The sequence below is a fragment of the Dromaius novaehollandiae genome, chromosome W (assembly GCF_036370855.1).
Source record: "Dromaius novaehollandiae isolate bDroNov1 chromosome W, bDroNov1.hap1, whole genome shotgun sequence".
Taxonomy (NCBI): Eukaryota; Metazoa; Chordata; class Aves; order Casuariiformes; family Dromaiidae; genus Dromaius; species Dromaius novaehollandiae.
The window spans coordinates 56,924,725-56,951,381 of record NC_088130.1 but is presented as its reverse complement, the minus strand read 5'-3'; the positions used below and the strand labels follow the sequence as shown (position 1 = coordinate 56,951,381).

Below are 26,657 nucleotides of genomic sequence, written 5' to 3'. Positions count from 1 at the left end.
ACCTCCTGCCACCCCTCCAGTTGTTCTCTGCCTGTGGCAGAGGCTGGCAGTGGTGGCAGGAGGACAGGAGAGAAGCAGTCATGTGTTCTGGCACGTGTAAGACTAGCAGTGCGACAGGAAGGTGGGCAGAGCTTGTTAAATCGTGGAGCACTTCTTTAACAGTTGCACAGAAGGCCACTAAGAGGAGGATGGTCGCAGTAGTTTGGCCAGTCTTCTCGCAGCTTCCTTTTCAACGTTCTAGTTTGTTCCCAACCTTTGAGTGTCAGCAACTAGAATGTACCTATAATCCAGGCCTTTGTTAATAGGCCTTCTCTAGTCCTCTGGACTAGAGGAGAGAGTTTTGCATGCAGTTCCAGCCTAGTTATTGGTCTTTAGCAGAGTTCATCTGCAGTAACTAGATAAAATTATTAAAATTAACTATTTTATTTCACATTTCACTCAGTGCGATTGTTTTGGCAAATGCAATGCTTTAGATCTGTTGCGGGATTATGTATTTTGGCCTTTTTATCTAAAAGTGATATTGAAGAAGGTTTCATAGTTTTTGATTATTACCACATGGTACATCTTCTAAAAATCCTTGCAAAATCCTTGTGTTAAATACATCTATATTTATTTCTATAGAAGTTTACCTTCTATGGAGTTGTTATTTAGAACCAGGAGTTGTAAAAGCATGTATTGTGTTACCTATAAGATAGCAAGCAGAACATCTGGTTAATAACTTTTTGAAGTACTTCTTATTTTATTGTATTTTGGAGAACAGATAGAAGAAATAATGCAAGTTATAGTGTACATGTATTATTGTCAGGACCCTGTTTTTTTTATGGCTTCCTATCTCTAGGATCCATCCAAGATAAGGCCAATGAAAGAATATGTATTCAGGGGACTGGGTCACATCCTGCCTAACTGCCTATCATTTTCCTATGTCTTCACAATATAGTTTTGTTAGATTTTTGAAGTTCTTTGAAATCTTACTGGAATATTTCCATTGTCAATAGACGGCTCCTTGTTAATGCTAGCAAGCTAGTCATCATTTGATAATGAAATTCTAGCTGTCATTTTCATTCGGGCTTTTAATAAGCTGTGAATGACTTTGGAAATCACATCTTTGAGTAAATGTTTATAACTTGTGCCAGAGTTTCCTTTTACCAGGTGGTGGTCTTACGAATGTTTTTTATTCTTTTACTTTGACTAATGCAGCACTTGGACTGTGGCTCTTAAGTAATAATTGAATTTGGGAAGGTATAGATAATTTGTGAAAAATGTTGCTTTTGAAGGGGTTTCCTGATTATCTTGGAATACTGCACCTTTTCCAAAAGTTACAATGTTCCAGAGTTTTAGTATTGTTTCATATTATTCCAAAAGGAATAATAAATATGTCTACATTGTCTTTTCCAACTTTTAAAAATGTTTTATTTTGTTTTATTTTCAGCCGGTTTGTGCCACCACAGACAAGCTCTGGCAACAGATTTTTGGCACAACAGAACAGTCCAGTGCCTAGTCCATATGCTCCTCAAAGCCCTGCAGGATACATGCCATATTCACATCCTCCCAGTTACACACCACATCCTCAGATGCAGCAAGGTAAGTCTGTGATTTTTTTTTTTTTCCTTCTCCTATCTCATGCCGCTTTACCTTAATGTGCATATTTCACAGCTCTTTAATTTCCTTGGAGGAGACATATGCTTAATGCAAAACTCTGAGGGTTTTGGTATGTTTACATTTTGCTTACCAGACTGCACCAATGGCAATAAATACTTAAAAAAAGAAGAGGGGGTGAGACAAAACACACAAACACACCAGGTGCCATTGCTCCCCTGTTTACACTTATTTCTTATAGTTACACATAATTAGAAAAATCAAACTATGGCTCTCACTTAAAGAACTCATTTTTGCCAATGTAGGTGACAGTTCTGCTTCCAGCTCATTTAGCTTTACCCAACCTTTGTAGTGTAGACTAGACTAGTTCTAAGTTGGCCAGAATTCTGCTCAAAGTATGCAGCAACTGGCGAAGATGACCTTCAGAATGAATGGATTTCTTTGTTCTTCCCCCTTTTTGAAACAATCTTGAACAACACAAACATTGTTAAAGTATCTGGGAACTTAGGCATGTTTTTTTGGTAAGTAGAATTTTCATTGGATTCTTCTAAATCATCCGTTCTTAAAGTTTAGCAGTGTTTTTAGAAAATATATAGCTGTTCTGTATTTAATGTTATGTTTCATATGTATATCTCAGAAGTTTCATATACCAAGATAAATCAATACAAATTATCTTGAAGAAAAAAATAAGTTTTCTATAACCTATAAGAATGTGACACTGACTGTAATTACAATATCTGTGGAGAGAAGCTTGGCTAACCTCTATGTGGAATTCAGATTTTGAATCCTCTTGAAAGTCCAAGTCTTAGATAGCTGGTTTAATTCAAGGTATTTGTGTTAGAAAGATTCAGTCAAGGAATTTGGGTTCTTGCTCAGATTCCACACCTCTTGCAGCCATCTCTCATTAGTATCTGCTATTAAGTTGTTTTCTGTAAGACCTTTTAGAGTTAGCGCGCGTGTGTGTGTGTGTGTGTGTGTATCAGTATAATTATTTGTATTTTTCTTATTTCAGCTTCAGTATCCAGTCCCATTGTCTCAGGTGGGATGAGAAACCTCCATGAAAATAAAGTTTCAAGTCAGTTGTCAGGCAATTCAGCTAATCATCATGCTGATAATTCTAGACATGGCTCAAATGAAGACTACCTACAGATGGTGCACAGACTAAGTAGTGATGTATGTTGCCTAAAGTGGTTTATTATGATAAAGCGAATATATGTTTAGCTATCTTAAAAGTCAGATATTTTAGTATGTTACTGTCGATGCATAAAAATACTGAAAGTATATTTTATTTTGACACATTTACACTAAACCCTTTAACCTTAGCATGTGAAGTTTTTTCCTTCGTGGCCTGTCTTTTGTTTGGAACCATTTATAACATCCATTCTGTTGAAATTATGAAAAGTGAAAAATCTCACTCCTATGTAAGTTTATTTTAAGAAATGGTAAGAGTGTTGCTACAATTATTGTAGTAATATGTTAATGTGAACAATACTAGAATCTAAATAGGCAATAGTTAACTCGTCTCACTGAGGATCCTAGTAATTCTCAGTTGGACTTGAAATACCTGAATAACCTGTTGGATAGTAATTTGGTCTTGTCAAAGGCAAGAGTTCCTGTGGATCTTTCTTCTTCCTGTGCTATCATGAGCTTTATGGCCTGGTGTCTTCTTGAGAGGTTTCCCCATGTGTCAGTAACTTCAGTTAACATGTGAGAAATTCTTGCTGAACTCTAGAGTGCTAATTTCTAAAGGAAAAAGTGATGCTCCAGACTTCTCCAAAATTCTTTCCTAAACTAGTGATGATTTTTCTTCTTAATGAGCGTCTCATCCTGCGGAAGAAGCTTGTTGGAATTCTTCCTTACAAGTTTGACACACAATCTCTTGACAGCTTTTAAGTGGAGAGCCCTTGAGTTTCACTTTTGTTTTTTGACTTTAGGCTCTTTGAACAATGTGGTCATAGTAATGCCTACAACAGTTTTTGAGCAAAACTTGATTTCTTTTTTTTCTTTCGTTCTTTAAAGTGTTTTCTTTAGATTATATGGGGTAACTCTCATGCAACTAAGTAAGAGTTGCAATCAACAAATGTGCTTATTAACACTAGGTTCCTTAAATCCCTTACCAGAGTTAATACAATAGATCTGAGAGTGTCATCAGTTTTATTAATCTTGTTTTTAATCAGTTTAAGTCTTGTTTAAAAAAAGGTTAACTAAGCAGTAGTATTTCAAATAAAAAGTTTTATAATGAAATACGCTATAAAAGCATTTCAAATGAAAAAAGTTTATAATACGGAATTGTCAGATGTTTCTGTCAGTCTCTGCTTCAGTGGTGCAAATCCTTGAAAATAGGAAGCTGCCTTTGGCATTAGATATACATACATCCTCCAACTATGTTAAAGGCGCACTATCAAGAGAATCTTGGTTTTATTAAGACAAGATTTGTGGACAGCTTTAATATTAGGATAATTTATTTCAGTGTTTAAAGAGGGAGTATTTAAAAAAAAGTCCATCGCTAATTTTGTGAACAGCTTCCTGGTTCATGAGAGCTTATAAATGAAACTCATTCAGAATTGACAGACTATGAAACGCAAAACATGCTGTCATAATTTAATGTATTTGGAGAAATACTAAGATAAAAAGTAGTAAAAAGTGTATTTGATCCATTCATTTTGTATTTAAATTTTCAAATATACAAATTAGGGAGATAGAGCATAATAAACTTCATGTGACTGAAGAACAGGTGTCTGATAAATATAAGTAAAGCAAACATTTAGAGAAAATTCTAGTTGTTTTTTCTGAAATGTTCATCTTCACAACTTCTATCCCTTTATGCATTTTCTTAACAGGCATATTTATGTGTAAATATATTTTATCATAATTGTACTTTTTACATCTGACTTTAATTGTTATCATGCAGAAAATGGTTTGAATGATTTGGATTAATTCAAGTTTTGCATCTACATATGAACAATAAGCTTACTCATAATGTTGCAGCTGTGTCAGAAGCAGTGTAACATTTGGCATTGATGCGGCTATAAATGAGGTTTATTAGATCATAAAATTTACTTTAATTGTTCTGTAATACTTAATTTTAGAGTTTTATTGCTTAAGAACAAAGCTGACAAAGTTTTGAATAGTTACAGGATATTCTTTATCTGCAACAAAAGATTTTTATAAAATCAATAAATATGCACTTGAAGGATAACTCCGCATACACTCAATTTAAGGACTCTTCTTTCTTTCTTTTTTCTTTCTGTGAAAGATATATGAGAGCATTCCTGATTTTGGTTTGGCTTACATTTCAGCATTTGATTCAGCTTTGAACAAGGAAACAGTAAATGAGCATTTCTCAGGAGTTGCAGCTGCAATAGGAATGGCGTGTATACATGAAAGATTGTCTACCTGGTTAGTTGTAGTTAGTCTGTTAAAAGGCAGCACCTCTGCCTTTGTCCTTGGCAGCCATGGCTATAGCACCTCTCCCATCATAATAAAACGTGTATGCTAAAAAATTACTAAGCTGAATTCTTTCAGTATTTGGGATTTTGAGTATGTATGGAGGGAGTTATTATGATTCAAAGATAAAGCAGGTTTGACAAAAATCGAGTACATAATTTTAACATAAATCATACATGTGGAAATGAATTAATTTCAACTTAAAATGCTGTGAATGTAAGTTTAAGTTGATACAGCTCTCTTTATCATGTTGTATCTGAATATTTGATTTCTTTACATATGTGCTTTCCTCACATGAGGAAACAATTCTTTTTGCAAGCACTGTTGCAATAATAAGTATAATTAATAGCACAGCATGAGTTTTAGATGTACTTTGCTGTGGAGGTGGGGAGGAATCCGATGGAAATGTTTTCTAGGTTGTTCCATGGATAGTGAAACGAGTGAAGACTGGTTTCCTATGGGCTTGCATTCTTTGCCTTGTAAGCCCCTTCACTCCCTCAGTTGCCATCCGTTTCCTTTGCCCTGCGCCGTGTGAGCTATGATACCTCCACAAGACCTAACGTGCTGCAGCTCCCGTACTGCTGTGCACGTGGGAATTGGCCGTTGGGCCATTGCCAAAGGGAATGTGTAGTTGCCCATCTCTGCAGGCTGCTGCTTCCTTGAAACACCAGTCTAGCTTTCTCCCTTATAGCCTGATACTGATTTTTCATAGAAGCATGGAGAAACCTTATTATACTTGAGTCTTCTAACAGTCTCTTAATTTGGCTGAAATTGGCCAAAAAAATAAAAAAAAAAAAAAAAAAGGGGGGGGGGTGGACAAACATTCACGCTAAAAAAAATGAAGGAAGTTGTAAGAAAGAACTGTGTGTGCACATAGGTCAGTAAAAGGCACATTAGAATATTAGCTAGTGTAATAACCAAAATTCAGAATTAAATAGGAAACATTAAATAAGCTAGAGCTTCTTTGGAGACTTCTAATTTCAACTTCACTTACATGACTTAATTCTTTATAAGAACAGACTTTTTGTGATTTGTCTATACTTACAGAAATTGTCTTTGCCTAAATGTAAGAGTTATTTGTTCTTTTTGAAAACACTCATTTTTACCTACACACTGTTTTTTAAAAAAAAAAAAAAAAAAAAAAAGCTAAAAATGGGAACTACTTTTCTATAAAACCTAAAACTAGTAAGGTCACTGACTGTGAATAAGTATACTCTTGACCAGCAGAGGGCTCTATTAAAGCAATAAAAAAACATGCAGAACATTAAAAGGGAAATTGAAGAGTGGTTTACATATATCGCTTTAAGACATTGTGGAAAAAATGTCACAGTTATATTCCTAAAGGTTGAGCATGAACCTGCTTACATTGTAATCGGTATTCTGTTATGATGAAGATTGTCAGAAGTTATGGATTCCTTTGAAACAGGTCGTTCTATGCAAAACTGAAAATACAGTATGATTTGTTTGCTGTTTTGGGGGAAGTACTCCAAACTGCCGTCAAGTTGTTTGCTATCCAACTGTGGAGATAGTCTTGTGTACAATACAACTTGAGGCATTTCAACTCAGCCAGTGCAATAGGGGTGTTACAGATTTTGTTTGTTCCTGATGTGAGTATAATGAAGAATATAAGTACAAAGTTAGTTTGGTTAACTGAACTAAAAATAAGATGGCATTCTAGATAAGCTTAAGGGTAGGTTAAGTGGAAAAAATGGTGAGTTCATTTTAAAAACCTACTTTTTATGCTTAATTTTTTTCAGTTGATACTGTGTAGAGTTCATACTGCTGTTTATCAGCTCTGTACTAGGCATTATTATAACAAAAAGCTTCTAAATGGAATTTTATTGTCAGCTAAAAATACTTTAGCTAAAGATATTTACATAAATTTATTTCTGTGTGCACATTCTGGTTATAGATTCTTATCAGGGCTGACTGCACTCTGGAATACTGTGTATATAGCGGTATTAAAATTACAGATTCTGATTTAGATAAATGTTTTTATAATATTTGTCATCTGATTTTTTTTTTTTTTAATTAATAGTACTTTTAGTCTGTTCCATCTTATCAATATGTGTACTAATTGCAGGCTTATTTTCTGAAGTGTTCCTGTTCGTAATGCTAATTTTTATCATTGTCGTTTTAGGATGGTGATCCTTCCATAAGGAATGCTGCATCCTTTTCCTTGAGGTCACCACAGTCAGTCTGCTCTCCAGCTGGAAGTGATGGAACCCCTAAAGGTAGTCTAGCAGTTGCATATATCAATGTATATCAATGTATTTTTCCCAATTATAAAAGATTGTTTAAAGAGGTTTTTAGTTAGTTTTCTTGACTCCTATATTCTTATAGGAGTTGAGAATATGTCATTAAATTTCAGTTTCAAAATTATTTTGAGCCCTGGTTCAGAAGTTTTTGAAGATCCAAAAATTGACTAATGATACTTCAAAACAAAGTCAAATTCATGGAGGACAGAAGGATTGTAAATCTTTTCCAATATGAGAATCAAACTGTACTGTAAGAACAGTTTCAGTTGCTCTACATAACAAATGGTTTAAAGGCAGCATTACGAGTATTGAATGCTTAACCAGCTCAAAAGTGTTTTAACATGCAACACTTGTGTTAACTGTATTCATAAAATTTCAAGCACATGAAATTAAAAATAATTCAGTGAGCACAATACGTCTAGTATAAATGAAGCCTAAAAACCTTAGTTGGAGAGAAGGAATAGGGTGTATTATCAGTCAGATAAAAAAGAACAGAAAAATCTGCTCAAAATAATTCTTTATGCTAAAATCTGGAATGCATGCTGCTGTTTATAATTTTATCCCTAAGAAACAATGACTGAGATGTATGAGACGTAGTGAAATAGAGATTCGGAAATATTCTTGGTAGTTTAGGATTTCAGTGCTTATGCACTTACACAGCAATAGTTAAAAAAAAAAATGCAACAGTGCTTTCTTCTGTTTAGCACTGGAATAAACTTAAGTCTTTCTGGATGGTCAGTTTAGGTGGAGAGGAAGAGCAAGAAGTGGGGGAGATCACAAAGAAGGTGAGGGAACTGGGCTTGTTTGGCCTGGAGAAGGCTTTGCGGGGAGACCTCAGAGCAGCCTTCCCATACCTATGAGGAGGTTATCAAGAAGACTGAGTCAGGCTCTTCACAGTGGTTTATGGAGGGAGGGCAAGAGACAACAGACATAAACTGAACCGTCAGGACAGTCGAGCATTGGAAGAGGTTGACCAGAGAATCTATGCAGTCTCCATGCTTGGAGCTTTTGAAGACCAGACTGAATAAAACCCTGTATAACCTGGTCTGACCTCCTAGCACACCCTGCTTTGAGCAGGAGTTTGGACTAGAGACTTCCTGAGGTCCCTTCCTAACTGATCCTCTATGATCATGTTGACTGTTAACCGATTTTTGTGGTTCATCTTATATAGATACAGATATATACTATGTTGAACAGTGATGTTAGAAATGTGAGTAGAATGCTGAGTGAGAAGAAGTTGTATGGCATGCCAACATCATCAGTATTTTGGGAGGTCTTGCACTAAAGACTTGTAGGACTTGTATCAGTGGCAAAGACTAAGTGTGTCTTTTTTTCTTTAACTCAGTGTATTGTCCACAAAATCGCTGTTTATAGAGTTTGTCAGTTTAACATCATTGTAAATCTAAGCTACTTCCACTCAGATATGATTACCACTCAGAAGAATATTTTGTTTGTTTGTTTGTTTGTTTGTTAAATTGCTGCTATTTTAATTGGTTCTCTCAGAATCCATTTTGAAGGCACACTTTTTTGGATGGCATTTACAGAGGCTGAAAAAGTGCAGGAGGAGCTTTTTGATTTATTTACCTGTATGTTAGAATGTTAGATCTACTTTTCTCTTGGTTGATAAAGTACAAAACTGAAATAATCCGTAACTACTGATGTTAGCATTTTGCCCTCTAAAAGTGGAGATTGATTAACCACAATTGAGAGAACCAGTTCTGGATGCTGCAAGAGTCTTGCCAGACATTTGCTTCCTCTAATCTCCTTTTTTAGAAATGTTTTCAAGAGTTGTGGATAATTTTAATGTTACTTAGAATCTGTAATCCCTGACAGTGAGTTTTTGGCCTGTGATTTGAGATCAAAGTGATTGGTTGCACTGGTAGATTTTCTAGTGATGAACAAACAGCGAGTATTTAGGCTAATCTTTTTTTTGCTGCTGCCATTAACCCTTTAAAGCTTGGTTGGCAAGTCTGCGCTTCAGTAAAGAAACTTATCAAAATATTCAATTGTGTATTTGGGAGGTCAAGAAGAATGGCACTAGACAGTTATTCATGAGTCCAGAGAAAGATCTCAGGAAGGGTATTACAATTTTTAAGCTTTCTTGCTTAATATAGAAACGTGAGGCAATTATGAAAGATATGGGTATAGTCTACATTGCTGTACTTTTAAATGGAAATAACAGGGACTTCTGGACTTCTGATTGTGCAATGCTTTAATTTTTCTAAGACTGAACAATAGTTTTCTGAATGACCGAATCCAAATGAAGAAAAAGTTTTGTTTTCAACTGGGGAAAATATTTGAGAGATATGACACAAGTTATATTTGCTCTTTTGGTTGGTTGTTCACTTCTTCAACAGAGTAAAATTCCTCTTTTATGCCAGTAAAGATACCAGAGCAGCTGAGGTTTTCTGCAGAAGGTTCTTGACTGTTTTTTTCCCTTCTTTTTTGTATAGATTTTGTATTTTTACCCACGGAAACAGAATTGTGTCTCTGCGTTCCTGCTATCATCTGTTAGCACTTCTCCTACCATAGATGAATTTTAGAGAATTAACAAGGAGTATTTTCTTTCTTTTAATTTCATATATGATATTTTGTGGGATCTATTACCCAAGATGGATTAATCATCAAAATCCTTTATTCATTTGTTCTACTCTTTCCCACCACTCTAGAACCTAACGAAAGACTTTTTTTCTTTTTTTAAAGACAACTTCTAAAGATCTGTATAAAGGGAAGCCTTCCACAGAGTTCTTCATCCACCACTTGCCAAAGTGAAGAGCTTACATATTTACAGTTACTTGCTTCCCAAAAGTTTCTTGAACTCCTGGTGAAACTTCTGTAGGGAATAGCAACAATACCTTATTAAACTATACTATTTTGCACTTTCTTCCAGAATTAAATTGTTTTCCTTCCAGAAATTGTTAATCTTTCTCTCACAGGAAATATTCTGACGTACCCTTCCAAAATTATTTAAGACAGTGAAAATTACAGAAATACCCAGATTTTCTGTAGAGGCTGGTATCTTCCAAAATAGTGTGGATACTTGACTATTTTCCAAATAACTTGGAAAGATTATTTTTATTTTCTTGGGGATCTCTAATATTTCTCCAGAGAGATTCCTGTACACTTGGTCTCCAAATGCATAGCGGCTGGCAAGGAGAACTAGGAGTCTTCTCAAATCTCTATTAAGAACTTTGGTGTTCTCACAAGTATTAGTTAAGAAAAATTATCATCACTCCCCCTCTCTTTTGAAAGAAAGATGGAAGAAATTTATCCAAAGTTGTTTTTTGACAGGGCCAAAATAAACATTCATCCTTGCTTCTTTCTTCAAGTCTTCCCTTTTTACACAGGGAGGCATCTAAATACAGCAGTTCTAAGAACAGCGAAAGCTTAGTTTTTCATCAGGCGTTTGAAGCTGTGGAGAAAATAGTGAGATTCTTCCCTGAAATCTATTGAATGAGAGTATGGAAAGCAAATAAAATCTGTTCCAAGAAACTCCCCAAATGTATATTCTTCTTTGCCCTCTAATTTGTCTCACATGCTATCCTTTCTTTGCCCTATAATTTGTCTCATATGCTGTCCTTGTAAGTTGGAATTCTAAATGAAATGGTGCTCTCTGAAAACAGATGTTAACACGGTCTGTTCATCAAAAAAAGTAATAATTGCTTTACATCTATAACAAAGTTGGGGAGATTTCCAGAGTAACATTCAAAGATCTTAGAAGATGCAGCAGGAAAGGACTTGGAGGTCTTCCCATCTTCTTATCCTTTTGTTGAATGAGCTGCACATTATCATTCTCAATAGCTTGTGTCTAAATTTTTCTTAAAATGTCAGTAATGGAGTTTCCTTACTGTTTCCATGCAACCTGTTCAGATTCTTAGAGCTAGAAAGCTGCTTTTCCCCTAATGCTTTGCCTGAATTATTTTTGTTGCAGTTAGGCTTGACATTTCTGGACTTATTTCTGATGGGCAAGGAAAAACAGTTCACATTCCCCACCCCCCTTTTTTTAATAGCGATCATTTACATATAAAAGACCATTATCATGTTTTTCTCCAATCTAATCCTCTACAGACTAAACCGCACTGCTTCTTTCTCTTGTCTTTTCATGTCATTATTTCTAAGCTTCTAACTGTCTCTGTTGCTTTTATCTGAATTCTAATTGGTTTGCATTTGTCTTGATGTTTGGCTGCTTTAAGTTGTACATACAACTCTGTTTGAAAACTTTGAAGGATGAGCAGTTGGAAAATTACTGTAGACATCTCTTTGTATGATGCTTTTGTTATACAGGAAAGTATGGCTACTCTTTTGGCAATGATAACTTAGATTCAGTTCGCAAGCTGCTGCAAACATATGGTTCTCTTTCTGTAGAGCTCATTTACCTTCTTCTTGTGTTGTTACAATTGTTTTTTCTGAGGTAAATAGAAAGTTTGTGCTCATTCTTACTGATTTTCATTTGTTTCAAATGGTTATTCCATTTAGTCAAGATAATTGTAAATTTTAATTCTATTCTTAAAAACACTTGCAGGCCTCTCAAACGCTTTACACTAAAAGCTTGATATCATCTTCAGATTAATAAAACTCCTCTCTTCCTGTTATGTTAAGTTATTAATGAAAAATATTTAATTCTGCCAGGCATAGGATAGTACTCTGGAAAGCTGCACTTGGTATTTTCACTCGTTTTTACTGTGATACCCTTTGAATACAGTTTTTACTGTAGTCTTACGTTTTGCCTAGACCATGTTTCCTCAGTTTGTTAATGAAATTTTTATGAGAAATGATGCAGAAAACCTTGCTGAAGTCCGGGTATGACACTCCATTCTCTTTAATTCACAAGTCCTACAGTCTTACAGAATGAACTTAGTTTTATTTGATTATATTTATTCTTAATGCACTCATGTTGGAATATTACCATTTAGTTATTCCCTTGATAAAATTGGTCTTCTTGGATAAATTGTTCTTCTAGTATGCGCTGAAACCATACAAACTGTTATATAAAATTCTCTGGGCACTTCATCACCATCCTTTTCAAGAGATTGTGTTTTCCTTTTTTGAATCTGCTGGAGGCACAAATTCTCAAGATGGTTATTATCAATTCTGAGATTGTTTTAGCCAGGCTTCTAGAGTGAATTTTATCTGATCCCATTTTTATGAAAATGTTCAATTTATGTGACAACGTTAAGTAGGATCATATAAGAGATTTTTCCATCTACACACTGTAATTGCAGTCTCTTCAAATCTTTTGGCAGTAGTGGACCTGATTTGTTTGCAGATGTTCACGTTGATTCATCACCAGGTTCTCAGCTTTTCCAGAAGACAAATGTCAGTTCCAGTACAATATGTATGCTCTGGTCTTTTCTCCATCCCTGGCATCTACCTTCAAGACTTTACTTACAATATAACTACTCACATATGTAACCCAATAATCTGCATGTAAAACACACTCTTAAAGCCTCTCTTCCCAAGGGATTTTTGAGTAAAAAGTCTAGAATGCAGTATCCAGGTTTGGCATACAATGACTTGGTACCCACTTAAATAATGTTCCTGGAGTCTCAAGGATATATGAGTTGAAAAATGCAACAGCTCTTGAGTGTTCCTGATGTTTCTCTCCAGTGTGCTATAAAGTGTTATCCATCAGTCCTCATTTGTTCATTAGTAGTTTTTCTTGCCTTTGTGCATAGGAAACCATTCTTCTGGCAAAAGAGCACGTAGGAATGTTGAAAGACTTTCTTTTTAATGTCTGGGAACCTTTGCCTGTGAGAGATTTAAGGAATATAAAGATACTACTTGGAGTGAGCTGTGGTTTTTCTGTTTGTTTTGTTGTTGTGCAAGTGGAAAGCTAATAATTCTTTCAAATATCCGAATCCTAAATTCGTGGTAACTTTAATGATTGGGTTATAACCATGTCCATTGCAGCAATGAATGTGGCCAACAGTGAGAGTGTGGTGCATCAGCTTTGAAAGGCAAGTGATCTTTGCTCTGAAGAGGCTCTGAGATCATCAGAGAAGTGTCATGAATGGTTAAATGAGGAGGTGTGAATACTGTGGTATAATAAAGAAGTGTACAGACAAATATACAAGGTTTAGGTGTCAGTGATGTGTATAATCTCCTGGACAGAAGCCTGTTTGTTTGCTACCCAATTTAATGATGAGTGTAAACATGCAAGTGAAGCCATTTCATACTATATTGTTTTGGAATTTTTACATTTTTGAGAAGGCTAAAATGTATTGCATTGACAGTGACCTATAGTTCTTTGCATTAGAAAAGATCTGATAAGGAATCAGTCAAGAATCACAGGGAAAAAGTATTTACAAATTGCTAACACAGTTGATGAGATTTCTTTAATCCGCAGTGCCATCCATCATTAGGAATCACAAGGAAAACTAATTATTATAGAGAACCAATCCCAGGATTATCATGGGTGGTCAGGAAGACTGTTACTGAAAGTCTGTGGAAGTATTGCTTACGGTCATGTTTGTTCTTTGTAGAGGCTTTAACTCCTATGATGTACCTGCTTCTCATTTACATTTAGCATTATCTAGATGACCATTGGTACTTGCTGCTCAGTAGTGATACAGTGACCTCACCAAATGAGTGGAAAGTCTCTTGTTCTCACGCAAGTTTTATGTACTCTTGGCATACAGAGAGCTTGTACGAAGTGCTTGTACTGATACTGTGGAAGATCAGCTACAGAAGGTTAGATATTTTTCTCCTGAATTGGAGTGCAGCCCAAGATTTAGACTCAAAAGCTGCCTACCCATTTCTGTATTCTAAAAGAATATTCTAAAATTGGGCTTATAATTATCTTTGAAAAAACATGACTGTGATTTACTATCTTAGGTACACATTCAAAACTGTTAAAATGTCTCTGGTAGAAGGAAACTGTTCCAGAATACCTCCTCTTTTTCCATTTCTTTTCACCTCAATAGCTGGGTATTGTAGCCAGATATTTTAACCATTTTGTTGCTAGGTAGAGCTCTGAGATGTCAAGCTTACTTAGCTTAGAATAAACCAGTCTTGGAAAGGATCCAAATCTACTCAGCATGCTCCATTCTGGATTTAACCATGGTTAGGCATCTCGGAAATATGTGCAGTTACTGCCAGAACATCTCCTCTTAAAATGCAGCTTACAGGCATTGCTATCAATGCTGTTCAGAAATTTCCTTCAGGAGGAAGGTATCCTTAAATAGCCTAGTCGTAGTGCTGCCTACAACAGGGAGAACTGTACTGTTGTTTCTTCATTTACTGGATTCCAAGTACTTTCAATGAATGGGCTGAAATCCTTCTGACCTCCTCAAGTCTATCCAAAGATAAAAAGAACCTGCTTTTCTGTTGCTGCAGTGTTATTTTTCAGCATGACAAATACAAAATTACATCAAATCAGAAAGATATTGTCATATTTACTTAAAGCTTAGGGCAAGGGAGAATCAAAGCTGTGTCCTCCATTCAAAATGTAGTTATGAATAACGGTAGTTAAGTGTTCCATTGAAACTGTGGAAATACTCTTTTGAAGTGAGAATTAAGGAGTGAGATGTCAGTAAGATCTCTGAAAAGTTTTGAACTGCCTCTAATATTTGGAGAAAGAAAATGCATCCTGTGTTTCCACTGAGTGATTGTCATTACCTTAAGGAAAATCAGTAGCTAACAATCTCTGCCATACGTTACACTAAGAAAATCTTGTAATTTTTTGTTGAAAGGAACAGCAAGTAGGAGGAGTGTGTGCGTGTGTCTGAAGAACAGAAGTCTGTGGTGAAAGACAAATGGGAGAACTTCATAGGGCATTACCAGAACTTTGACACTAGTGATTGTGTGGTGCTTAATTTGAGGGTGGAGGGAATGGATTAGTGGAAAGATACTGAGAATCAGGATGAGCAAACACAGGGCTTCCCAACATTGCAGTATCATTGGCAGAATATGGAGCTGTCATTGATAATCAAGGAAGGAGAACTGGGTAAGGTAAATCCATTTTATACCCTGCTCTATGTTTAGAGATCATAGGGCATCTCTTGGCATGAACTAGAGAGAAAATAAAGTATAGGAGTCTATGCAAAGAAGTCATCAGTAAAGGAACACCTTTCATTTTAACTGAGGCTTTGCTGCAGATATCCATTCTTTTTTTCATCTACAGGTCAGTGTATTGCTTAATGATGTCCTTAATACTACTCAAAGTATCTGTTAGAAATTTCAGCTACAGAATAGAGCTGCTTTCTTGCTTAGTGGTGGTTCTCCAAGGAAGCACACCTCTTTTCCAATTAATTTTTGGGTGTTGTTAGAAGCACTGACCTATGATGACCTGAAACAGAATGAGTAGTAGTAATTTTAATGACTGCTTTCTGAAGATCAGTATTCTCTAATGGATGAATGGGATCAGAGAAATGTTTGATTCATTTAAACAAGAGGAGGCTGGAGCATATTATTCCTTTTGTTTTGTCACACCATCATTCCATTTTAAGCCAAAAGTTACTGCTCAAAATTATTATCAGGACAGGTTGAAAAGCTTATCTGTTTTTCAAAGCCTTTTCTGGGCTAAGAGATATGAGGAGTTAGTCTGATTTGAGAGACAGAAATTTTAAATTTGTGAATGGAGAATGTTTTTAATGAAAAATGTTCTCTTTTTAAAATTTCTCTAAATATACTCAGTGTTTGGAATGAGTACACATAGAAGTGGAAATGAGTATATTAAAGAGGGTAGATAAGTGGGGGAATGATAGAATAATTCTTTGCGACAATTAGTGTTTTCTAGATAATAATGAGTGGGGAGGTTGGAATCAATTTATCTAAAATTAAAAAAACTTTGAAAAGCAACTGGCAGAATCAAGGTTAAGGAGGAAAGAAAGGCCAATTTGTTTAGTATGTTTTCTGATTTCATCTTTTCATGGACATTTTTAGGTAGGGAATCCTCCCTAAAAATTGTTTTTGCATATATTTTTTTTTAATTTAAAAATGTTCGAGTGAAATGGCCAGTGCCTGTACACTGATGACTAAGTCTTCATCACTGGAACTTACTAAGGATCTTTGTCCTTTCTTTTTTTCTGTAGTCAACTTGCTTTCATTAACCAGTTTCTGATAGCTGACATTCTGAACCTGCAGGTACTATGTCTTTTGGTGGTGGGTGTTTTGGTTCCATCTTCTCTGAAATGATCCCTTCTCCACCTGCTGTGGACTGCTAAAATTCCTAGGAAATACAGTGCAACTATCTGTATTACATCTTGATCTGGGAATGATGTGCTTCCTACCAATCTTATTTAGGCCTTTTGTGAACACAGATATATGTGCAAATACACATTAAAATTATGTAGGTTTTATTTAGTGTGTTTTTATATAAACATGAAACAACATAACTGTTCAGTTTTTCTGAATTATTATTCTAGGATCAAGACCACCTTTAATCCTACAATCTCAGCCTCCACCTTATTCATCACCTAGAGATGTGCCCCCAGACATATTGTTAGATTCTCCAGAAAGAAAGCAAAAGAAACAAAAGAAAATGAAGTTAGGCAAGGATGAAAAAGACCAGACTGAAAAAGCTGCAATGTATGATATCATTAGTTCTCCTTCCAAGGACTCCACTAAGCTTACATTAAGACTCTCTCGTGTAAGATCTTCGGATATGGACCAGCAGGATGATATGCTTTCTGGTTTGGAAAACAGCAGTGTATCAGAGGGTGATATTCCTTTTAATGTGCAGTACCCAGGACAGACTTCTAAAACACCCGTTACTCCACAGGATGTTAACCGCCCACTAAACGCTGCTCAGTGTTTGCCGCAGCACGAACAGACAGCTTTCCTTCAGGCACATCAAGTGCCTGTTTTACAACAGAACACTTCAGTTGCTGCAAAACAACCTCAAACTCCTGTGGTACAGACACAGCAACAGGTTTCGCAACAAGGAACTATAACGTCATATGATGAAGTAGAATTGGATGCATTGGCTGAAATTGAGCGGATAGAACGTGAATCAGCTATTGAAAGGGAGCGATTTTCAAAAGAAGTGCAAGATAAAGGTAAAAGGATTGTGTGTGTGTATACACTATATATATTATATAAATATATATATATGTATATAAAACCCATATATATATATATAAAAAAAAAGCCACCTTCCTGTCATTGTCACATAGTTCCAATCTGTTTAATCAGTGTAGGTTCTTTTACCTCATCTATCTCCATTCCCCTCCAGCAATGAACTGTAATCTCTCATATATGCATATTTTTAATGTTTGGTATGCTTTATTTGGGGCCTTAACAGATGAAAGTGAAGTCGTTATGTTTCAAAATTTTTTCTAACTACTCTTGTTTTGAACCGTTAGATAAAATAAGATAAAATTGGCATTGTTTATGTTTCTAAAATCCCAGCAGTGCCACATTCCTGGTCAAAATTTGTAATAAGTTATGGTAGTTGAATGAATTATTAATTAACTACTTATGTTGCCTAATATAAGAAAACAGATTAAAATTTTTATCCTATTTCTATACTTATCCCTATTTGAACCTAACATGAAGGTTTTAGATCAAAATCACATCTGTTCTTTTAAAGACACTGTAATGATTGGATAGTATATATTACTATATTGTCTTCAAAGTTTGCTCAGCTCGATATCCATTGTTATGTAGGCATTACAAGTTTTAGAGAGCTACAGTATATCTATGTGGTCTCTAATATAGAACCAGATGAGCCTTTGAAATGTTTTCTCTTCACTTCAATAGCTAGACTGGTTTTCTTAACTGATTTCATTGAATCTATTCTCTTTAAATTTTTGCTGCTGTTAACTGATTTGAAGGTCTTAAGCTTCAAAATCTCAGAAGTAGATTTAAAACTCCCATATAAATCTTGAAAATAAGGTTTTTCTTCTAAAGTAGATAGTAATAGGTTTAAAAGTGTCCTCTAGACTGTGTTTAACTTCCAAGAGAAAATATTTTGCAGGATAATGCTAATTTATTAGATACTTCCAAGAAAACCTTGCAGAAGTGAAACAGAGCAGTTTCTGAATTTGGAGAGTCATAGTTGGAAATAATCAGTTTTTGATATACTTGGGTGGCATCGGGATGCGACTTAATTTATTTACACTTTGGGTTTTTAACCACCAGAGAGAGCACAAGTTTTCTCCTTAGTTAAAGAAAATTTTCTGCTTTAAAGATATGTATTGTGTGCGTGTGTGTGTGCTTGCGCGCTCACATGTGTGTATGACTGTTGTTGCAAGTACTAAAAAGATACACGTTTTAGATATTTCTTATTTGATAACTAAATTAACTCTTGTCAGAATACATTATTGTTAATATATGGAGAAAATGGGTGCTCACCTCAGAAGAGATCGCCACTTACTTTGTCTTTAATTCTGATTTAATGAAATAGGAATTTTGCTACTTTGCTCTCTTCTACTAATTTGAAATTGAATTATGAAGGGCTTGTTGTTTGTCTCCTAATACTTTGTTTCTTCAAAAGCTACTGTTGTATCCCCACTGTTAGAGTAGGTTCTCCAGCACCTTTTAGCTGAAAAACATCTAGAAAAAGGCAGTGTAATTTTGATGCTGCACAGCAGCCTTCAGACACTTAGAGCAAAACTAAAACACTTTTTTTTTTTTCTTTTTTTCTTCCTGGCTTTCATTAAATGATGAACATTAGCTGTGAAGTTTGTTTACCATAATTACATAGCCACAGGCAGACTTTGATTTCTTTCTTTTTGGGAAAGTAGTGATTTTTATATAATATGATCTCTCCCCTTTACCACTTCTCTGTACTAAATACGGATCCCAAGTCAATGCTTCACTTCCGCCTGCATCCTCTGCCAGGTCTCGGTTTTTCATGAGTTCCTGCAATTGCTATGGATCAGGCGCAAGAGTTGTTGGGACATATGATTACTATTTATTCACTGGTGGTAAGTTGCCTCTATGCTAGACAGCAGCTCTTTTCTCTTTGGCTGCCAAGATTTCATTCATGAACAGAAGTAGTAGTGAGTAGAAGGATTTTAGCACTCTGGGGACAGATTTCCTGAAAAACTGCTACCTTGGAGAAATACGGTTCTTATTTTTTAGTAACTGTTTTGCCATTGCTTGCAAGTCTGTGCCATGTCGAGAAGTTGATAGAGTCTGGCTTTCCTCAGTGATCGTTCTTGTTCCAGCCCTTTGGTTTGGTACAATTGCAGCAGGAAGCCTTCTCTCATGTTCCTATGGAAATATATCCATTAGAAATATATCCAATAATTCCTATACATGTCAGTCATTTTTGAGAAGCTGCTTACTGTGCTTATGGAAAAGACTGGCATTGTGCATTTTGAGATATAATGTGATCTGACATTAAAATATTTGTCAAGAAAGTAGTGGGATTGTAGCATGTACTCAGTCTAATTAGAATATGAAGACATAGCAATGTGTGTGTGGGGGGGGTTGTGCCAATTAGCACACTACTTACAAAGCATCCCAGTAGAGATCTTACTCTAGATTCTAGCACGTGCTAAAATCTGCATGAAAGCATCTTTGCTACTTTTGTAATTGCTGCATGACATACTACAGTCACAGTATAGCTTCTGTGTAGTCGCCCTTTGTCGTCTTCCTTACATTACTTTGAGTAGAATTGTACTCCCTCAAGCTCTGATACGAGGTCAGTGGCCTTTTCTGTCGTTTTTTAGATGTGAAATCTCTACAGTACTATGCTTCATCAGAGGTATTCAGGTGCTTCTTTTATAAGTGTAAGGCTTTGGATGCATATGTTATGTTCTTTCTAAGGTTTGGAGCCAAGAGTGTGGTGGAATTGTTTATTCTGGAGGAGAGGCGGAGATGTTTTTCTGGGGGTTCCTGCCAGAAATTATACAACTGCTACACTTGTCTAAGGAAATGCTAAGGTCCTTCTGTAACGTTTGGTACAGGTGGAAATGGGGATCTGGAGCACTTTGGAAATTATAGCACTTTCTGTACTGAATCCCATAATTCTAACAAAACTGTTAGAATATTTAGTTTCCACCAAGAAGTCTCTCAAAGTGGGAGGCAATCTCCATTCCAGAGCTGGAACCAGCAGGTTTTGCAAAAGTGCTTCTTTCTTTAAAAAACAGTATATCTTTCTGGACCCTGATTGTCGTGCTTTTGCTTCCTGAGAAAGGAATTCTCAGTGCAAAAATTGCTGTTGCAGAAGCTGGCAGAATTGACGTAACGTCTATCAGAAAGGCATAAGGAGAGATTTTATAATGCAGGGCTTTGGCCTCCATATATGAGAGCTTCTGTGAACTCTGTTCTTCTGTCCTTTCAGTTTGTTTGGATCTCGTGTTAGGTGGATGTTATGGTCCTTTCGTCGTGATGCAGGAGTACAAAGTTTGAAAAAGTTACTCAGTTTCTGTAAGGAAGGGACAAGATTCCATCTTCTCTTCCTACCTTGTCCATCAAGGAAGTCTTTTTGTATTGATTAATTTTGCAAGTAATTTGTCTCTGTTAATGAAAGGAGTAAATGGAGATTTTGAAGATTAAATCAGTCTGCACCAAAGCTTTCATTCTGATACATCTGTTGCAGCCTTTAATAGCCTCAGTACAAACAACTGGGCCTGCGAAATGTGTCCTGTCTTCAGTTCCCCCTGCCGCCCACCCCAGGCACCTCACAGTGGCCTTCATGTCTTCATCAGATACAAGCTGTCAACATTAGGTCGTATCTTCTCTTTTGAAAAGATACGTAATTTCAGAGCTAGATCCAGCCATCGTTTATGAAGACTTAGATTATCTGCGTAGGAAGGAAAGAGCCCTATGGGTGATTTGGGTGATTCTGAAGGGCAAACGTGAAATGGGATTATGTTTTGGCCGCAGCAATCAAGAGTAAGTTACCATCCTTTGCTTAGGTGCATCAGGACATGCTGATGACCTGAATCCTTTAGAAAGACAGTGAAACTTCATGCTTTCCACCCCCCCACCCCCCCAATAATCACTGTTAGTAGTCGCATTTCCTGTACTACTTGGTGCTCTTGACAGCTTCTGAAATGAGCGAAGTTCTCTATTTTGAAACTATCCTGTTCACTTCAGTGGAGTTGTACTTGTTCACGTTCTGAACTTGACTATTCCAAGAAAGTACAGGAAATCCTGTTGCACTTTAGAAAATTACCAGGAGTTCCTGTTCTTCTCAGGAATCTTCTTTTCATGGGAGGGAAGTTAGGAGAGAGGAATTTTATTTTTGTTAACTTCAGTTCTTTGCATTAACTCGTTTGCTTTGCTATCTGTTCAGATATTAATGGGTTATTTGTATGTATAATCAAGTAGTGCAAAGCTAGCTTGTCATTTTTTAGTCTAAACCTTTCCCAGAATATTGCATTAAGCTCTTCCTGTGCTTTAAGATTTAGACCAGCTACTAAATTAATTTTCAGGTTTGAGGTTTCTGCCTCAAGATCTTCCATGCTTTTCTCAAGATCCTATTTACTGTGAATCAAAAGTACTTAAGAAGTTAATGTTAAAGGAGCTCTGAGCCTTTCAGACAGGGGAAAAGGGAAAATAACCTTGAAAATAATGCAAAATTCTGAAAAATCAGAAAGTCCATATTTTTTGAGATAACTTTTTTCAAATTTTGTTAGTTTTTTTTAAATTCAGATTTGCTAAACTTTGAGGTCTTCCATACATAGTACTAAGTATTCACTGTTAGATTCTCAGCCACTTCAGAAACATTTTTGTGTAATGCACCTGTCTTAACAGATTAAGTAGTACTGCTTTTACTTGCACAAGGCACTTGTGAGTTTGTGAGAATGGTCATCAAATCCTTTTTTTTTTTTTTTTTTTTTTTTTAACGTAAAACAGTAGAAGTGTTTTTTAAATGAGAGAAACCTATTCATATGTGTGGCTTTTTTCCTATATATTTTACCTCTGAAGATCCCGTTTACCTGCTTCTTTGGAATCTTTCTATGGATTCTTTGAATTAGTGAGAGAAAGTGAAGCTGTAATAACATTATTTCCACTAATTGGATCAGTTAGGGGGCACTTGGATGCCTGCCATGGGCGCTTCTTTTTTTATTCCGTTCCAAGCCCATAGCAGCAGAGACACACATCCCAAGAGTGTGAATCTGCCGGAGCAAAACTCTCAAAACTACAGTTATAGGTAAGTAACTTTTTTCTCTTACCTTTTAAGTTCTTATCCAGCTCCTCTCCCTTTCTCCCCTTTCCCCATCACCCCTTAAGTCCCCCCAAGAAGAAGGTAATAGAAGAACACTATTAAGAATGGTTTGTTTATGTCTAATTTTATTTAGCCAATAAATGAAATGACAGAATGAGTAATTATAACCAGGATATTACCATTCATTTACAAAAATACGTTATAGGGGTTTTATTTCCTTAAAAATTGAGATACACATGTAGTCATTTATCTAATAATCTTGTAGAAGGCTAGAACAAATAATAAAACAAGAACAATAATGAAACAAGAGCAAGAAGATTAAATGAGACATATAATATAAATTGTTGTGTCTCTGTGTAGTGGGAAGATATGAGAATTAAATATTATGTATTTTGTGTGTACAAAACAAATGAGTGTACAAACTTGCATTAGATCTGCATTTTGTAGTGTTATGTAATGGATGAAACTGATACCTTATGTAGCTTTCCCATAGAAAAGCAGCTTTACACTGTCCAGTTCCCTTAGCTAAGAGAGTTTGTTGTTTTGTGTTCAAACATATTTAAGAAAAGGAAGAGGAAGAAGTTCCTTGTATATCTAGAGAAATGGCAATGAAATGTTGCAATGTTTCAGTCTGTCTAGGAAAAATTACTTCATATTTTTTTAAAGGATGAAATACCTGATGGAGTTTTAAAAGAAAAAAAAGTTTTTTAAAAAAAATTGAAGCTGTGCTTTGCATAGGGTAGCACAGAAATCTGTTCTTGTAAGCTAATGTAGAAAAGACCTAAAAACCAGCAGCTTGATAAGAAGTCTATTTTGATTTAAGTTGTAGTATAAACTAAGATTGCCAAATTAAATATAGCTAACATATACCATATGCCATTGATTATACCCATTAGATGGATGGGAGAATTTATAACATTACTTAGTAATGATTGTATTTTGTTGTTGGACAATTACTTCTCTGTAAAGGATTTAAATCTTGATAAGGAAATGGCATGTATACCTAATAAAGTTTATTGAAAGTTTAAGCCTAGCATTTCTATAGGTGATAGTCACTAAGTTCACTCTGATATCAACCTAAAATGATACAGGCTTTTTTTCATTATTATTTTTATAAATAGAAAATCTATTTTGGATCTAGTTAATTGAAGATATTTTTAACTCAAGGTATGATGTCAGAATGAAATCAACATTTGGAAGCAGATTAAGAGTTCAACAAAAAATTTAAAAGGCCTTTCTTTAAAAAAAAAAAAAAAAAAGTTGCTGTTCATACAGATGACTAAAACTAATTGGATGTGTTAATCTATCTCCTATAAGTGGTATGTAAAATAAGTCTTTTTTCATTAAGGCCACTGTTAGTATATTGCATTTTTCTTGTTAAGTTAGTTGTGCTACATTGAGTATTTCAAAACATAATCACACCTCAGTTTTCACTCACTTTTTTCGCAATTCAAATACATGCACCAACCACTAAAAAGTATTTGTATATGTGTGAACTAGTTTAGAAAAACATGACTCTTCGCAAAACAATCACATGGCTAGAACCCAGCATTTGTGTCAGAAAAATCTATCTCATAATGGAATTAAAAGCATGTTATTTGTAAAAGCCTTCTCAAATTTAGAGGGATTAAGTTAGGTCTTCTAACCTCAAAACAAGTGTAGATGTTTGATTATATTTCTGTAGTATGTACTATACATGTTCTTGTCATTTTCTCATATAGTATTCCTTCCATGTTACTGTAGTTGACAGAGAATAGTGCGTTACAAGGCATCCTTAAATAGAAAAATTCATAGGATCATATTTCATTCCCCTGTAACCCAAGCAATTCAGTGTTCTGCACTTCACAAATACGGAAATTCGGAGGTCTGCTGCACCCTAAGGCATATCAGAGACTGCTTTAGTCTTTGTGTGTTTTGTCCTGAATGAGTTTGGACATCCCTCCTGATGGGCTCTCTTTTTTGCAGTGTGACTAGAAGTTTGATAAAGTCTCTTGACAAATTGTTAGAAATTAGCAGCTGTTTCTGTTCAAAGTCTCAGAAGTCTCTGTGTCTGAGCTGCAGCAACTGGAAGCCCTCTGGTCTCTATTTTGGAGCCTTTGGAATGACAATCCGTTCTGCAGAGCTGCCTATACCAAGATCATCACTATACTTTCTCAGTTCCTTCTGTAAGAGAGCAATAAACGAAGCCAAAATTTTTCACCTGTCTTTGCTCAGTCTCTCCTTCAAGGGGAGGAGCTAGTGCTGTAGGAGTCTCTTCTATTGTTTAGAAGAGTTCTTGATTATGTATTTGTTTGCTTATTGAAATATAGTCTCAGGAGGAGGTCAGGTGAGAGCAAACTCTTATAGTCACGAATGCTGAATGTTCATGAAGGAGTAGAAAGATAAGAATGTATGTTTGCCCTCACTCCATTGATAGGTCAATCATTAGTGCTACTAAAACAATTTCAATTTTAAACCCTCCCTGTATCCAGATGATATTGAACAGTTTAGATTCTTGTGGTCTACAATATACTGCTGTTTTTGGGCAGAGGGGAGTGGCACGGGGAGGAACGGGTGACTACTTCGAAGAGATATGTGAAAGATAATTAGGAATAGCAAAACAGTTGTCAGTAAACAGATTTGTTACGTAGGAGTATGGTTATGTGTTATTTGTTGAAAACTCAGTCTTCACTGTTACTGTAAATGCTTGTAATTGGCCTCTGGATGACTTGTCCTTGTTGTTTTTTCAAAATGGAAGGTTTGACAATAGGTAATAACTGTTCAGGATGGTATACTTGATATAAATTTATTCACTCTTGATTTAAATAATGCAAATAAGTGGTTTTTCAAAGAAGTGAAAGTATATCCCAGGAATCTCTGAAGACTATCACAGCTTTTAAGTGCAAGGCTCTGCTAATACTTATATTTAAAAAACAAAAAACAAACAAACAAAAAAAAAGTACTAGAGTCACCAAACTGGTTCATCCAGAATTCAGTGTCACAGGATCCATCTCCTTTGTGGTTCTGAAGAGTATGCACTTAACCAGCTTGGATTTGAAGTCTCCAAGTGAATCCCTTACAGGGTGTAAATGGGGAAATGATAATTTATCTCTTGTGTCTTCAAGATCAATCAGAAATCTCTGGATTTTAGAGCCTGCCAAAATGTATTAATAGAGCACAATGTTGAAGTACTTGTGATTCTTCTAAAACAAAGCTGAGGAACCATGCAAGCATTTCTTTTCTAGAGTGTTTACAAAAGGCCCATTTCAGTTTGGTACAGCATGCAGTTCCAGAAGTTTTTAGGCTATCATCCTATTGTACTCATCTGTTGAAAGAATTTAGTGTGGGACTTGAGACAGTCATCAGATTTTCAAGCATGCAATAGCGTTGGAGACTTCAGCACTAACAATGTCTGCTGGCTGCTGCTTTGTGCAAGATGTTTGTGGTAAATGGAAGAAAGGAGACGTATCTTTAATCCGGCTCTCCTCCAGCTTCTGTTCTTAACCCTTGCTCAGCTTCCGAGTATATCCATTTTCAAGATCGATGTTCTTCAAATCACATGGTTGACTTGCAGTTTCAACAGAAATATATTTGAAGGTATCTGTGCTTATTCCAAGTGCAATGTGTTTTTGCTCAGAGGTTCCTCAGTAGTTAATTTCTGAATATGAAAGTACTCATCATTTTGACACACAGGTATTTCCGAAGGTGAAGGCTACCCCTGTCTCCAGGACTGCTGTTCGTAACAGGAAAAGTGAGGCATAACCGACTGGAAATTCAGCAGACATTTTTTTCCATATGAAACTTGTGGTTCCTGTAATATCTTGTTTCTTGTAGAAAGCACCACCACTGTGACCTGTTTAATTTGACACACCTCTACTAATTTTTAGAGTAAGGTAGCCTATGCTCTTACTTTGAGTACCAAGTCACTGCCTTTTCATCAGCAGACTGCCATGTAAAGAGAACATCCATGTGGATCTGCTAAGCCAAAAGGATGCATGCATAGGAGAAAACATCAATCAAACTGTACTTTGAACTGTCATAAATTCATTCGAGGGATCACTTTGCATATAACCATATTCTCAGAGTGGAAAAAAAGTGAATAATGTCTCTTAAAAGAATCTGGAAACAAAGAACTTGGATATGCAGTCTCTAACGTAGTCAGAAAGCTCTTCTGTGCCTTCCTAGTCCGTTTATTACAAAAGCGGTTACAAAGTTAGTAAAGAATGAAGCAAAAAGCTCTTGATCAGCTCATCAGTCTTGTGAGCCTACCATTCAGAAATGTGGCAAGGTGTGAACTTAGGTCTGTGGGA

The 26,657-nt window shown here is 35.8% G+C and overlaps 1 protein-coding gene across 5 annotated transcripts in view; it reads left to right on the top strand.

Annotated features, from left to right (window-relative positions):
• The window catches only part of LOC112994547 (nipped-B-like protein), a 155,985-nt gene that overhangs the window by 70,169 nt on the left and 59,159 nt on the right, over window positions 1-26,657 (top strand). For 3 of the 5 annotated variants that reach the window (XM_064500230.1, XM_064500233.1, XM_064500231.1), the window contains exons 6-9: window positions 1,430-1,581; window positions 2,609-2,769; window positions 7,184-7,277; window positions 16,667-17,299. In XM_064500230.1, coding sequence (XP_064356300.1) covers window positions 1,430-1,581; window positions 2,609-2,769; window positions 7,184-7,277; window positions 16,667-17,299 — 1,040 coding nt within the window. The remainder of the gene's footprint in view (window positions 1-1,429; window positions 1,582-2,608; window positions 2,770-7,183; window positions 7,278-16,666; window positions 17,300-26,657) is intronic. The other 2 variants (XM_064500232.1, XM_064500234.1) reach the window with 1 other exon arrangement.